Raw genomic sequence first — 15306 nt, 5'->3', positions numbered from 1 at the left:
CCATGAATGAACGGGGATCCGCTTTAAGAGACTTGTAAGTGCTGCTTACGGTCCGTGGAACAATAGCCTGTCAGCCTGATGTCTGGCAGTGCTTGCTGAGTGCTTCTTACGCTCTTCTTGCGACACTACATCAGTGTCTCCATGAGGCTGTGTGTACACAATTATACCATTCCGTCGCCTTGGAATTTTGAGGTTGAGCACCCCAGTGAAGTAACAAATTGATGTATTTTGTCCAGTGCCAAGTCTCAGTCAATTTGGTTCATTTTTCAGACCGGTTACTGATGCTGGTGGTTGAATTGAAGCCAGTTTCTTGGCATTGGGAATGTATTGGGGCCCATTCTCAGGCAATAGCTTTGACAGGATCTCTCTCATTGTGATGTGTGTTGTTTGGATGTCAGTCGCTTTTTAAATCTGGCTGGACAGCATGTAGGCGACTACAGCCTCTGAGCAGGAAGTCCTCCTCTGAGCCCCATCTCCTCTCTGTTTTTCTTTCCTTGTGATTTGTGGGAGTTACAGATACTGGTGGTTGAATTGTAGGTTTTCTGTGCTTTGTGCTGTTTTATTGTAGTGTTTGAAGGTGTTAGCTCACTCTCACACTTGCTCTCACATTCGCTCTCTCACACACACACACACACACACACACACACACACACACTCTTTTTCACATAAACCGAAGCGCGAAATCTCTCTCTCTCTCTCTCTCTCTCTCTCTCTCTCACACAAACACACTCTCTCACACACACACACACACACACACACACACTCTCTCTCACACACACACTCTCACACACACTCACTCTCTCACACACACACACTCTCTCACACACTCACTCTCTCACACACACACACACTCTCACACACTCACTCTCTCACACACTCACTCTCTCACACACTCACTCTCTCACACACTCACTCTCTCACACACACACACTCTCTCACACACACACTCTCTCACACACTCACTCTCTCACACACGCACTCTCTCTCACACACACTCTTACTCACACTCTCACTCTCTCACTCTCTCTCTCACTCTCTCTCACTCACTCTCTCTCATACTCGCACTCTCTCTCCCCCTCTCTCAGGAGTTGCAGGTGGAGAAGCAGAAGACCGGGCGGGCGGAGGCGATGCTGCGGGACCAGCGGGGGGCCATGGAGAAGGAGCTGAACGTCATGCAGGCCAAGGCCCAGGGGAACTACCAGGAGGCGCAGGGCATGCAGATGAAGGTGAGGACTGCAGGGCAGGAAGTGCACTTCAGCTGGTCCATCGCTTCAGCCTGACACGCACTGACTACTCAATTTGGATTCTTCCAGTCAATTTCTTCCATATTAATTTCTTCCATATCCATTTGATACGGTATTAATGAGACGGTCTGGATTCAGACCTTTGCTCTGAACTTTGCAACACTAAAGCCCGGCCAGGGAATTGAAACCTCAACCTTTGGGTTAGGAAGTGAACCTCTGCCTAATTGGCCGGCTGAAGGAAGACTTTGAGCGTGCCAGGTGACAGGGTTTCCCTTCCTCATGTCTCCTCTGGCCTTTTGACAGTTCCAGCAGATGAGGGAGCAGCTGGAAGGGCAGATCGGCCGTCTACAGCAGGAGAACAGCATCCTGAGAGACGCGGTCAGCACCGCCTCCAACCAGATGGAGAGCAAGTGAGTGCTACTTCTCGCCCGCTATACACCCACAAGCACAAACTCTCACCTCTCATTGGCCCGGAAGCATACATGTCACCACTCATTGGCCCACGAGCCCAATTATCGCCTCTTACTGATGTTAAAGTCCACCTTTCCCCTCACATTGACTCATAAGCCAGCCCCTCATTAGCCCAGATTTTCACTTCATGCTTCCCATTGACTCACAGCCACACCATTCCCACTGAGAATGTCACAGCATTGCTCTTCAGCGTCTGACTAGTCCTTTGCCTGGGTTCTCACACCTGCTCAGTGATCGTGTAAACGCATAATTCGGCAGAAAAAAGTAGGCGAAATGCAGGGAAGAAATAGTGTGTTCTATCTGTGCAGTTCTTAGTACAATGGGCGTTAACCTCAAATTAAACCTGTTATAAACGAAAGTACTTCTCTTAACTTTATTTATTTTCTAAAAAGATAATAAATGCTTGTAAATGTTATCCACATTCATGGACTGTAGAGATTAAATAAATTGATGGAACAAAACCTTATATTTGAGATTCTGATCAGCAGTTGACATGGTGAGAGAGTAAGCTGCTTTATACTCAGGAAAGCTCCTCGGATTTAGTTCTCCACTCGTGGGTGTGACATTTATTAATGTCTTTGTAACTTCCCAGTCTGTTTTCTTTATAGGAGTCAAGTGTTTTATTTCTTATAATAAATGATGCTATGATGCTGGGAGGTTATGTTGACAAAGGCCGAAGATGATTGTGTCACTTGCATGTGTATTCGTTTGTGTGTATTTTGTACAATGTTGCGACATTGCTGCCTGTGTGTATGTACGTTTTTGCGTGCGTGTGTTGTACAATGTCATAACGTTGCTGCGTCCGTGTATATTGTACACTGTTGTGACAGTGCTCCGTGCGTATTTGTACACTGTGGCATTGTGCGTGTATGTCGTACAATGCCGTGATGTCGCATGCATGTTGTATAGCATGTTGTACAATATCGAAAAGTTGCCGCGTGCGTGTATGTTGTATGGTGTCGTGATGTTGTCGTTCCGCGGCCTCGCTGCAGGCAATCGGCGGAGCTGAACAAGCTGCGCTCGGAGTACGCCGGGCTGATGAAGGAGCTGACGGAGAACAGCGGCAAGCTGCAGCAGGAGGAGCTGCAGAGGAAGGCTCTGGAGGTCAACTACAAGCAGAACGTCTCACAGCTGGAGGTACGGGGGGGAAGGGGCAGGGCGTCCGGCCATTCAAAGAGCGACCGGTTCAGACAGGAAGTGAGGCCGTAGTGGGTGGGTCAGGCAACACAGCGAGTGTGCAGGGGAGGGGTGGTGTAGACTAGCACAGAGGTAATGAGAAAGGAAGCGGGGTGGATAAATGGCAGATTAAACTACTCGTAAAAACGTCCGTTCACTTGCATTGTCCCCAGCTCATTATTTACACCAAATGACACTGGGCATGTTTCTTGAAGGCTTAGAAAGTTCTTCATGTGAAGATGTTCAAGTATGGATGTGTGTGAGATCAAAGGACAAGAACTTGGTTTCCTTTCCTTTTATTTTTAAAATTTTTATTATTATAATTTTTTTTAACCTCACCTATGTTCCCTCCCAAAAGGGGGGTGCTGTCTAATTGTCTGGTGTGTATGGAATGTGATTGCTTGTGTGTGTGTGTAGGTACAGGGCATTTACAGTACTCTGTGCAGGTACAGGGCAGTTGGTTACAGTACTCTGTGTAGGTACGGGGCAGTTGGTTACAGTACTCTGTGTAGGTACGGGGCAGTTGGTTACAGTACTCTGTACAGGTACAGGGCAGTTGGTCACAGTACTCTTTGTGTAGGTACGGGGCAGTTGGTCACAGTACTCTTTGTGTAGGTAATGGGCGGTTGGTTGCAGTACTCTGTGCAGGTACAGGGCAGTTGGTCACAGTACTCTTTGTGTAGGTAATGGGCGGTTGGTTACAGTACTCAGTGTAGCTCCAGTGCTGTTGGTTACAGTTCTCTGTGTTGTGTGACCAGGGTCAGCTACAAGATGCCAAGCGTAGGTGGGAGGAGCTGCAGAACTACCTGCACAGTGTCAACACTGAGAGGGAGAAACTACAGGCTGCCAAACAAGGTGAACAGCACTGCTCATACAAATGCACATGCACTACCGTTCGAATGTGTGGGGTCACCTTTGCTTTTTCTAATTTAATATTTATTTTTTCCTCTATGGAATCAAACCATTCATATGTGGTCAAAGCACAGACTCAAAGCTTTTATTAAACTTGTATTGTAGGACAATCTGAAAATAAGATATACAGACTCTGTTGATGGGTCACAGACAGGAAGTCATGGCATGCAAATGATATGCAACCAAATACAAAACATGACTCTTATTTGGCATTATGTTCATTTGTCTCAAACATTGAAATGGGGAATTACACATATATAGTGCTGCCATTACTACATGGTTAATCCAAAATGTATGAAAATACCCTTTCATAAAAGCTCTGCCCAAGTATGAATGGTTTGCTTTTAAACAGAGATAATAAAATCTTAAATCTGAAAAAGACTAGGTGACCCCAAAATTTTGAACAGTTGTGTACGTACACGCACGCACGCACACACAAAAACACACACACACCCACACACTCGCGCACGCACATACACACCTTTTTCATTGCCCTTTCTTAGGAAATAACATTCTTCAGCCTTATCTTCCCTTTATTACTTCCTTATCATTTGTATTTTGTCTGAGGTATAAAATCTTCCCTTTATTCAAGTTTAACTGGATTGTTAATCTTGTCCAGGTAACACAATGCAATACAGATATGTAAAACATAATTCGTCAACTGATTTCTTTCACACGCAAAGTGCTTGTGTTATTTCCTTATTACATGTGGATTTACGGTATATGGGTGGGTACTTCCTGAACTGTCTCGGGCTAATTAGTTTGATCAAGGATGTTATAACAGTGCAATGCGAGTAATTTCAACCTGAAACCTTTTTGGGTCTTTTAGCCCTGTGGCACATACATGCATGTAAGAGAGAAAACATAATAAATGTAAAAATCCTAGAACAAGAATTCAGTGTGTACAGTAGGTCTCATGGGGCTGTAAAACTCATACGCTGCCTGAATGTCTCGACATGCAAAACTTGGCCAGACTTGCTGTCTGATTACCATGTAAAAATGACTGCATGGACTTTGCTCTTAAAGAGGCATTACCAAGCCTTCTTTATCTGGATTAACTACCCCGATCGACCGCTGCAGTGCAGTGGATATTTAACACACTAGTACATGTCTAAAACGTGATTTCATATTACGATGCACACACCCAAAGATGGAGTTCTGCCAACAGCTGCAACAACTCTTACCCAGCTAACGCAAAACCTTCACACAATGTTGCTGCCATGTAGTGGTCATTTTATAACATTGACAACATTCCAGTAACATTGTGAGAACATTCTGTGTTTGCCAGGCGCTGTTTCCGTTCAGAGGTCTGTATTTGAACCGTTGTGTAACAACAAAAAGACAAAACGATGTATAAGGACAAAACTATTTGTAAAGGTTAGAAAATACCTGATGTAACACGCTGCCTTGTTCTCGGCGGAAAACGCATTCGAGAAAACAGGCGGTGCAGGGCTCAGAAGCGGGACGGAAAAATGGGCTGCCCTTGACCAACCTTTTCCTCCCTCCGGTCTCAGAGCTGCAGAGCCAGCTCCTGGGAGTGGAGTCGGAGATGAGCAGCAAGAACAAGGAGATCCAGACCCTGCACAGCAGCCTGACCGACACCATGGTGTCCAAGGAGCAGCTGGAGCGGCAGGTGATGGAGCTGCTGGAGGTCTCTCAGCACAGCCGGCCTGACGACTCGCAGCAGCTGCAGGTATACACACGCTTTCTCTGCATTTCACATTATATTCATTCATTTATCAGGTTTGCTTGTTCAAAGGCACTTACAAAATTACATTAAAATAAGGTTAGTGGAGCAGTCGTAGCCATACTGAAATATAGGTTAAACAAAATGTGATTATATAAAGCGGTGGTGTGATAAATATGCTGTCACGCCACAGTGCCATAGTGAAGGCAGGCCTGAAATAAACATTAGAGTATCAATGGAGACACACACCGTTGCTCGAGAACTGGCTGTAGTTCAGCAAATCTTTAGTGGGAGGAAAAGGAGGACATTTGGGCGAGATATTGACACTCTAATTTGTTTTCAGTTCTGTCCAATGGGCAGTGCTCTGCACACGTTCATGAAAAGAGCATTTCTATGTTACTGATATTTGAGGTTATGGGATTTTTTCAGCTGCATGTTGTGTTCGGGAAATTTACTGCTCGTGTAACGCATGGTCTTTTCCAGGACCTTCTGGCGGAGAACAAAGCTCTGAGCGGTCAGGTAGAAAACCTGCAGGCCCAGCTCTCATCCCAGGTAAGGCCTGTCTGTGACGTTGGGTCAGTTCTGTCGTTTTGGGGGCGAGTGTTGGGCTGTTGTCTCTGTGTGTGCGGACTCACGGAATGACGTCATGTATCCTTCTCCCAGACTACCACTGCATCCCACTTTGAGGAGCTGCAGAAACTGTGAGTGACATCGAATCATTTCCCTGACTGGAATTAACCCTGATTAATCCCCCCCCCCCCCCCCCCCCCCATGAGCCCTCTGCAGATTTTAGTCTCTCACTTTCAGACTTACTAGATCCTATTTTGTGCGTGTGCGTGTGTCTGTGTACACATCAGGCTGGCTGAGAAGGAGCTCCAGAGGAAGAGTCTGGAGGATTCTCTGAACTTGGAGAGGAGCAACGTGGCAGGTCGGGAGATTAACATGCAGGTACGAGTCTGAGGATCTGCTCACAGGGTCTCTGCTTTCTGCGCACATACATCTGGGAAGACTGCAAATTATGCCTGTAATCGAAAAAAAACTCATTTAAAACTCACCTAAAGTGACTCTAGTTTTGCAACTTTTTGGATTTTACGTTTTTGTGAAAGTGTTTTTATTTTCGATGAAAGCCAAGAAGGCACTTTACTCATTTACTCAGAGTACCTCTAGTGGTTAAACACTGTCACTGCTTGATCTGGCCAGTTACTGTGGGCTACAACCAATCCAATGAGTCAACTGGAAAGATGATATCCAATCTTTAGTTTGTGAGAGGACTGAATATGGCTTCTCAGTATGTGACTGTGATTAATCTGTTTCTCTAATTTTTCTCTACAGGCCATTCACACAGACAACATGACACTGAAGGCTGAACTCCAGAAACTGCAGGCTCAGATTTCTGTACAGGTCAGGACCCAGACACCTCGCGCTATGACCGAGGCATTGCTACCAAAAAACGTCCTTTCATTTTACACCTCTTTCTCCCTCCCCCTTTCCTCCTGGCCTCCATCCACCCCGTTATCTTCTCGTTCCCTTCGCTTCCCTTTGTCCTTCCTCTTCATCACTTTCTTTCTTCCTCTCTCCCTCCCTCTGCAGGCTGAATTCAATCAGGACTCGCAGCTGGCCTTGGACCAGTTTGAGAAGAGGTGGGTCTGGCTCGTTACGCCCTTGCCGTTTCCTAGACGCCGTCATGGCCAGAGGAAATGGCCGCTCTGCACCACCCTCTCGGCAGATATTTTGGACGGTCGTAATCTCTGCTGTTACTCCAAAACAGCCTGTAATGCCCACACACTGGCCTGAGTTTGTCTGCCTTTTATACTCAATGTGTGCTCACACTGGTGTGGGTGTAGAGCTCTCCTCATTGGATAATGGCTGTGTGTAGAGCTCTCCCCATTGGATAATGGCTGTGTGTAGAGCTCTTCCCATTGAATAATGGCTGTGTGTAGAGCTCTTCCCATTGGATAATGGCTGGGTATAGAGCTCTTCCGATTGGATAATGAGTGTGTAGAGCTCTCCTCATTGGATAATGGCTGGGTGTAGAGCTCTCCCCATTGGATAATGGCTGGATATAGAGCTCTCCCCATTGGATAATGACTGTGTGTAGAGCTCTCCCCGTTGGATAATGGCTGTGTGTAGAGCTCTCCACATTGGATAATGACTGTGTGTAGAGCTCTCCCCATTGGATAATGGCTGTGTGTAGAGCTCTTCCCATTGGATAATGGCTGGGTGTAGAGCTCTCCCCATTGGATAATGACTGTGTGTCCCCGTTGGATAATGGCTGGGTATAGAGCTCTCCCCATTGGATAATGGCTGGGTATAGAGCTCTCCCCATTGGATAATGACTGTGTGTAGAGCTCTCCCTGTTGGATAATGACTGTGTGTAGAGCTCTCCCCGTTGGATAATGGCTGGGTATAGAGCTCTCCCCATTGGATAATGACTGTGTGTAGAGCTCTCCCTGTTGGATAATGACTGTGTGTAGAGCTCTCCCTGTTGGATAATGGCTGGGTATAGAGCTCTCCCCATTGGATAATCAACGCGTTTGTTGTTTCCCCGCAGCTCACACGAGAAAGACGAGAAGATAAAGATGGTGGAGAAGCTGCTGGAGACGGGGCTCATTGAAATGGCCAATAAGGAGGAGGAGCTGCAGGTGAGGCTCTTGCCTTACCTGTATACATGTGGATGAAATCTCAGCTACCAGTGGCGTTCTGTCATTATCATTGAGAAGATCCTCTCGGAGCCTCTCGGTCCTAACCGTGCTGTTTTTCTTCCCCGTTAGGCTCTGAGGAGAGAGAAGGACTCTTTTAAAGACGAGCTGGAGAGTCTGCAGCAGCAGGAACCACCGCAGGTACAGCCCGTCACCGTTAGCGAGCCGGCCTGTCAGACGCAGTGCCAGCGAAATGCCTGCCCCTGAGTGTGAGGTGTCCGCTCTTTCACAGCTTCTCCCTCTCTCTCTTCCCCAGCGGCCGTCCGATCTGATTGTGGAGGAGCTGCAGAGAACGTAAGTGCAGCCAGCTAACTGTCAACGGAGGCCCTGGGCTGGGGTTTGGGGATCCACCCGTGGCAGGATTTCAAATGGCTGGTGTAGCTTAGCCGCGGCTAATGTGTGCATGAGGTCGCACTGGGGATGGCCTGGACTTAATGTACAAATTCTGTACAGGGTACAGTCTTTATGTCTGAGCCAATGGCTCAGTTCACTGGAGGACTCGGAAGTCCCAAAAGTGTGATTCTGGCACAGAGAAATATGCCTCTTAGCTTTGTGTAGTTCTGTACGTCAGTAGGAATTTCCTTTGTAGTCTCAGTAGGTAGATTGCGCAATCGATGTAGGAGGGACCGGCTTGATTATCTGTGTTTGTTTGCTTTGTGGTTTAGCCCTTTTAATCTCAAACACCCACATAAAAAAATGTTTGTGTATCATCCACAGCGTGGGTGGTGAGAATCCCTTTATTTGCCAAGCCTCACATTTTCTGAGATTGTGCGTATCCAGGTATTTGTAAAAATGCAGGTATTTTTCATCAGTGTATCACAACTACAATCAAATGATACAGAAGGCCCTTTCCCCATAACCAATTTTCTTTTTCTTTAAAGTTGTTAGGCAGTTTTGAATTTGACTGGAAATCTTTTTACATTTCTACCCCCCGCGGTTTTCAGTGTCCTCGTCACTTGCTTGCATAAGCCGATTGGTCTTTTTAAGCAGTCCGATTAATTAATGAAGCGCTCCAGTTCAGAGGTGTTCAAACACGTCCATCCGTCTGAGCATCAAAGCACCAGCCTAACCTTCCCATCGCTGTGAGAGTGATTTGATTAGTGACCTATACCTATTTAAAAAAAGCACTTAAACCCTCCATTGTAGCATAAAAAATTCATGAATGCTGGGCTGGAATTGATCATACAGGGCCATGTGTTATGAGGTGTGTCATCAGTGGAACAAGAATTTCATATAATTGTTTTTATATTCAAAAAAGTTTTAATGCCACTGAGCATATGCAGACCATCCTGAACCGGTTTGTGTGAAAGATACGATGTCATGATCAGGTTGGCAGCGTTTTTTAAGCAGTATTTATTGCATGCTGCTTTTCACATAACCAAGTGTTGTTATTTTATTTCTTTATTTTTTAACCTTGATGAAATAGATTCACACTGGAGTTGAAGCAACTCTTGATAGTAGGGGCTGCCTTACGGGGTAGGCATTAATGCAATCTCTGTTATCATTATTATACCTTACATGTGCTTGGATACGTTGGCCTCATGGGTGAACGAGCGTGTTGCATTCCGCTTGAGGGCGCCGCGCTACATTCACGTTTGCACCTCCATAAGCAGCTGATTGTAATGGGTTTCTGTGGGAGGTGCACGCCCCGCTGTCAGTCGCGATAATCAGCCGCTTATGAAAGCGCTAGTGTGACCCTGCCTACACGCTGCTCTGTGAGCGGGAACATGACACGCTCGCTCACCTGAGGAAGCTCTCTCTGAGGAATGCAGCAGTGTGTGTCGGTATTCTTTTGTCTTGGCCGTGTGGTAGGAGTGTACGGTTCATGCGCTGAAACCCAGTCATGCTTGGGTTATAATGACGTGTTCATAATCACCAGACCTGTCACTGAGTAGGTTTCGATGGAGCTCGTATTTAGGTTGAAAATTATGAATTCCTTTAGTGGCATGGGAAGTCTGTTTTGCTCAATGGTGCAGTCTGTGACATTGAAACTGATGATTCACTCAGTCGTGCAGTGTGTGACAATGGAGACCATGATTTGCTTAATAGAGCAGCGTGTGTCAAAATATTCACTCAATAATATGGTGTGTAATAGCTTAGACTTCATGTTTCCCTCAATAGTGCACGTGCAACGTTTTCACTCAGCAGTGCAGTGTGTGACATTTCTGTTAGTAGTGTAATGTGCGATACTAAGTCCTCTCTCCTGTCCTTGCAGGATCCAGGAAAAAGATGAGACGATCAAATCGATGGAGGAGAAGCTGCAAGCAGACCAGGAGATTGTGTCCAGCAAGGAAACCGCCATTGAGGTATGTGTTTGAGTGCATACTGTGTGTTTGAGTGCGTTTGTCTTTCTTTTTTTCTTTTTTTTCATCTTAAGAGCCAGTTTACATGCTTTTTGGCATGTAAGGTAAGGTAGGGATTAGGGGTGTTTTTCCTCAATGTCAGTACATTCTTGCACACAACCTCATTTTGGTTATATGTGTACATTGTAACAGGATAGTGTTAGCTGGATTGTATATATATATCGAGCATTTCTTCCTTTATTTGATGGTTTTGGATTGTATAGTAGCAGAATTTGGGATATAGCCAAATATCGAACCGTCATCTCAAGAATCAGAAACTGGTGGTGAAGGTTTAAACTCCTTGTAGGAGTGACTATTTAATGGATACTTCACAGATATTAAGTTCAGCTTGGTTTATGTATGAATTTGAACAGGTGTTCAGTACAGTTTTGTATCCGTATACATAGCAGTCTCCCTGTGGTGAATACAGTTAAGCCTGGATGTTTTTATATACCTAATGTGAGAGGCTGTGGTACTTGTTTTCGTGGGTGGATTTGTCAAATCACTGAGTGCCTGTAGATACTCTGGGTGTACTCTGCATTATCCCTACTGGCCTTTTTTGAATACAAAATGCTCCACTCGTGAAGTTCTGAGAGGTACTTTGAAACTGAAGAGTCAAATTGCCTGTTCTAATTTTAAAATGGCAGATGAACTAATTTCCTGGTGTGATGAAAGCTGTTTGGTGACCTTTTTATAATTCTGCACCCACTTGTAATGGAGATCCAGGTTACTCATACAGCCCTTTTCAAAAATCAGTAGATTGTTCTAGATTGTTCATTTGTATTCACACTGTGTGCGAGGACATACACATGATTCCGTACACGTGTGTGTGTGTGTGTGTGTGGTGTGTGTGTTTTCTGAGTGTAAATGTGTGCATGTGCGTGTGACCCTGCACTGCTGACAGCCTGTGTCCACTGTTCATCCCTGAACATGGCACACTACCCCACTCCCTGCTACACTACACACTACTCTCCCTCTCTAACTCCGTGCCCCGCTCCCCCCACAGGCTCTGGAGCAGCAGCTAGAGGCCCTGAGAGTAGAGGTGGAGCAGAACCGGGACCGGGAGGCTGAGGAGACCAGCAGCTCCGGCGCTCAGTTCCAGGAGCTCCAGATGCTGTGAGTGGTGCCCCCCACCCCCACCATCCAAAACCCAAACACAGGGCGCTGTATCCATTAATGTCATTGGGATGCATTTGGGTGGCTAACGCTGGTTGCTGTGGTGTTTAATTGCTCCTATGGAGGGGGTCTCTGGAGTTGTGGCCTAACCTCCACTCACTTATTCAGAACCTTACCCGTTTGGCTGAAAGCTTAGGGACTAGGGGTGGCGTACAGCGGGTGACGCTGTCTGGGGAGAGTGTGGGTCCCAAGGCGGGGGCGGCTTAGCCAGGTATGTGGGCCAGAAGCGGCGGTGTCTGGCGGTATGCGGGCAGGGCGCTGGCTCAGAGAGGCCCGTGTGGAATGCCTTCCGTTTGGGAGGCAGGCAGGGTCAGGCACGCGGCAGACCTCACTGCTGGGAGAGGGAAACCCTGTGTGGTTTTGGGTGGGGTTCAGAACAGCACCAGACGAGCGTCTGAGCTTGGGGTAATGATGACAATGATGTCACGCGAACCATCAATACAGCTTCCTGATATTATCATGCAAAGTGAATGGTTCATTGGCTACTGCTGCTGGGAATTGTAGTTCAAACGCAAAGCAGGGTTACATATCAGATGACGCAACAATTCTGTTGCAAGCAAATGTTTAAATACAATGACTGGGTAGTTTCTCATGGAGTTTTTGGTTTCTAGCTGTCCAAATTCGATAATCTATAAAAACGTTTGTCTAAATGGAAAAATCCAAATGGTTCCATGAAATTCAGTGAGAAAAAATCTGCATGCAAAGTCTGCCATGGTTCTCTATAAATATTCACATCTTGCAACATACTGAGCCTGCAAGGGATAATATTTTTACATCTTTACATAGTCTCAGCAGAAATGAATGTTAATGAAATTAATGAAATTCACAAGTTGTGCGTCTGCCTGCTGCTCTGTGAAAGTGCCTGAAGCGTAAGTGACTATCGGGGCCGGGCAGCACCTGGAGCTTGCCTTGGCTGTGGAGGGTGCCCTGCTGACGGCCTGCTGTGTCTCCCCTGCAGGCTGGCTGCCAGGGAGGAGGTGGCGCAGCGCCTCCAGAGAACCCTGGAGGAGCGGGCCGAGGAGGCGGCCGAGACCGAGAAGCAGCTGAAGGTGAGAGAGGGGACTGCTGGGAAGGGGCGGAGCCCGAGCCTGCTCTCTTTGATAAGGCCATTCCTGCGAATGAGGTCTCCCTGATTCTGATGCTGCTTCTGTCGTAGGCTCTGCAGGAGGAAAGCTCGCTGCTGAGGGACCAACTGCAGCAGCAGCAACTGCGGGAGGCGGAGCTAGTGCGAGAGGCGGAGCAACAGCGAGAGGCGGGGCTACTGAGAGAGGCAGAGCAACAGGCGGCGCTACAGGTGACTGCTGAGGTATTACATTACATTATAATACATTACAATACAATACATTACAGTACATTACAATACAATACAATACATTACATAACATTACAATGCATTACAATGCATTACATTACATTACATTACAATACATTACAATACAATACAATACATTACAATACATTACAATACATTACATTACATTACATTAAAATACATTACAATACAATACATTACATTACATTACATTACAATACATTAATGGCATTTGGCAGACACTCTTATCCAGAGCGGCGTAGAACAAAGTGCAGAGTGCATACCCATAACCAGGGAAGATATCTGTTTGGGTGGGTGCACATTTGTGGCTGTGGCTGTGGTTGTGGCTGTGGCTGTGGCTGTGTATGAATAAAATTAAGTATATGCAATGATGGAAGTGGATGATAATGCCTCGTTTTATGAATAGTACAAATTTCCTAAATTTCCTAAAAACAAGGCATTATCTTAAGTGGCTTCTCGGTTCTACAAAAGCGTGTTTGATAAACTATATTGAGCCTGCTAGTTCACAGCTCAAATACTGAAATGCCAAGTCAGTTATAAACTCAATCGATTCCAAAATGGCTGCAAGTATGTCATAAAATTCCTCAAAATTACAGTGAAAACCCACGTCCTGCTTGTGTATATGCCCGGTGTGTATGTATAAGTGGGGGAAGCAGAATATGCTTGTGGTGAGTGTTTATGAGTATCTGTGTCCATGAGCGAGTGAAAACCCTGCCAAACAAATAGACGTGACCGTCTTCTGTCTTTCTCTCTCCCCAGACGACCCAAGCCGAGGCCCCCAGCCAGGAGCTGCTGACAGCGTGAGTGTCCTCCCGTCCCATCCCCTGTGCCCACGCACAGACTGTGTTATTGCGTGCATGTGGCGGAGGGCTGGGTCAGATGGCGGGTGAGGGTTGGGTGTGCGCGTGTGGCAGAAGCGGGGTCAGATGGCGGGTGAGGGTTGGGAGAGCGTGTGGCAGAAGCGGGGTCAAATGGCAGGTGAGGGTTGGGTGTGCGCGTGTGGCAGAAGCGGGGTCAGATGGCGGATGAGGGTTGGGAGAGCGTGTGGCAGAAGCGGGGTCAAATGGCAGGTGAGGGTTGGGTGTGCGCGTGTGGCAGAAGCGGGGTCAGATGGCGGATGAGGGTTGGGAGAGCGTGTGGCAGAAGCGGGGTCAGATGGCGGGTGAGGGTTGGGAGAGCGTGTGGCAGAAGCGGGGTCAGATGGCGGGTGAGGGTTGGGAGAGCGTGTGGCAGAAACGGGGACAGATGGCGGGTGAGGGTTGGGAGAGCGTGTGGCAGAAACGGGGACAGATGGCGGGTGAGGGTTGGGTGTGTGCGCGTGGCAGAGTCGGGGACAGTGTTTGTGTTTTGTCCGTCAGGCTGGCTGAGAAGGACACGCTGGTGGCAGGGCTCGAGGACGAGCTGGCTGAGCTGAGGGATTCCCTGGAGCTGCAGAAGAAGAAGAATAACGTAAGTGACCGTCGCTCCGTTCCCCTCTCCTGGTCTCCTCTCCTCCCTGTTTCCGCATCTCCTCATACCCCTCTTCTCTCCCCTCTCACCCCCCTCATTTCCTTCTGATGTCCTCTCCTCCAATCCTCTCTTTTCTCCTGTCCTCCCTCTGGTGTCTTAGCAAGGTTAGACTCTCCTCCTCTTCCACCTCCTCCTCCTCCTCGCACTTCCCTGTCAGTGCAGTCAGACAGTGACGGATGTCTTACTTTTATCACCTCCTCCTTTCCTTTCCTGGACATGAAGACCATTCACACAAGAAGCTGCCGAGAGTTAAAAAGCAGCGTGAACCTCTGCAATCAACCTTTAAAATCCAGTTGGTTGTTGTGGAAATGTTACATGGTATTTCTAGTCCGTTACGGAGAGGGATACGGAGCAACAAGTCTCTGAAAGCAACTTGTGGAATTCATTCTGGGCAAAAATTTACATGGAGATTTGCATTTACTACAGCCTGTAATGCTTACTAGCCCACAATGTGTTGTGTGTGTGCGCACGCTTGTTTATGCCTAAATATTTGTGGATGTATGTGAATGAATGATAGATCACTGGACTGCATTAGCAGCAATGTTTCAGGTGCTACTGTTAGTTGCGAATAGATTGACCTGCTTCAGTTCAGGTGCTGTGAAATGGAGAGTCAGTTTGATGGTATCAGGACAGAGTAGGGCAAGAACAGACTGCAGGCAAGCTTATTGTTCTCAGGGCTGCAGCCCAGCCTCTGTGAACCGTTGTCGTTGAATGTAAGAGTAGGCTTGGGAAACCAACTTCATGCCACTGCAGCTCA

The 15306-nt window shown here is 47.0% G+C and overlaps 1 protein-coding gene across 1 annotated transcript in view; it reads left to right on the top strand.

The window, feature by feature from the left end:
- ktn1 (kinectin 1) overlaps window positions 1-15306 on the top strand; it is a 52624-nt gene that overhangs the window by 23809 nt on the left and 13509 nt on the right. Inside the window, 19 exon segments of the mRNA XM_061230598.1 lie at window positions 1086-1226; window positions 1548-1654; window positions 2708-2852; window positions 3650-3746; window positions 5318-5496; window positions 5974-6042; window positions 6154-6191; window positions 6348-6438; window positions 6823-6891; window positions 7081-7130; window positions 8042-8132; window positions 8262-8330; window positions 8446-8483; window positions 10405-10495; window positions 11538-11647; window positions 12666-12756; window positions 12864-13013; window positions 13800-13840; window positions 14399-14489. Of these exon segments, the coding sequence (XP_061086582.1) occupies window positions 1086-1226; window positions 1548-1654; window positions 2708-2852; window positions 3650-3746; window positions 5318-5496; window positions 5974-6042; window positions 6154-6191; window positions 6348-6438; window positions 6823-6891; window positions 7081-7130; window positions 8042-8132; window positions 8262-8330; window positions 8446-8483; window positions 10405-10495; window positions 11538-11647; window positions 12666-12756; window positions 12864-13013; window positions 13800-13840; window positions 14399-14489 (1758 nt within the window).

This window comes from Conger conger, chromosome 1, assembly GCF_963514075.1.
Source record: "Conger conger chromosome 1, fConCon1.1, whole genome shotgun sequence".
Taxonomy (NCBI): domain Eukaryota; kingdom Metazoa; phylum Chordata; class Actinopteri; order Anguilliformes; family Congridae; genus Conger; species Conger conger.
The sequence above is the reverse complement of the archived record's forward strand: the minus strand, read 5'-3'. Positions and strand labels throughout refer to the sequence as shown.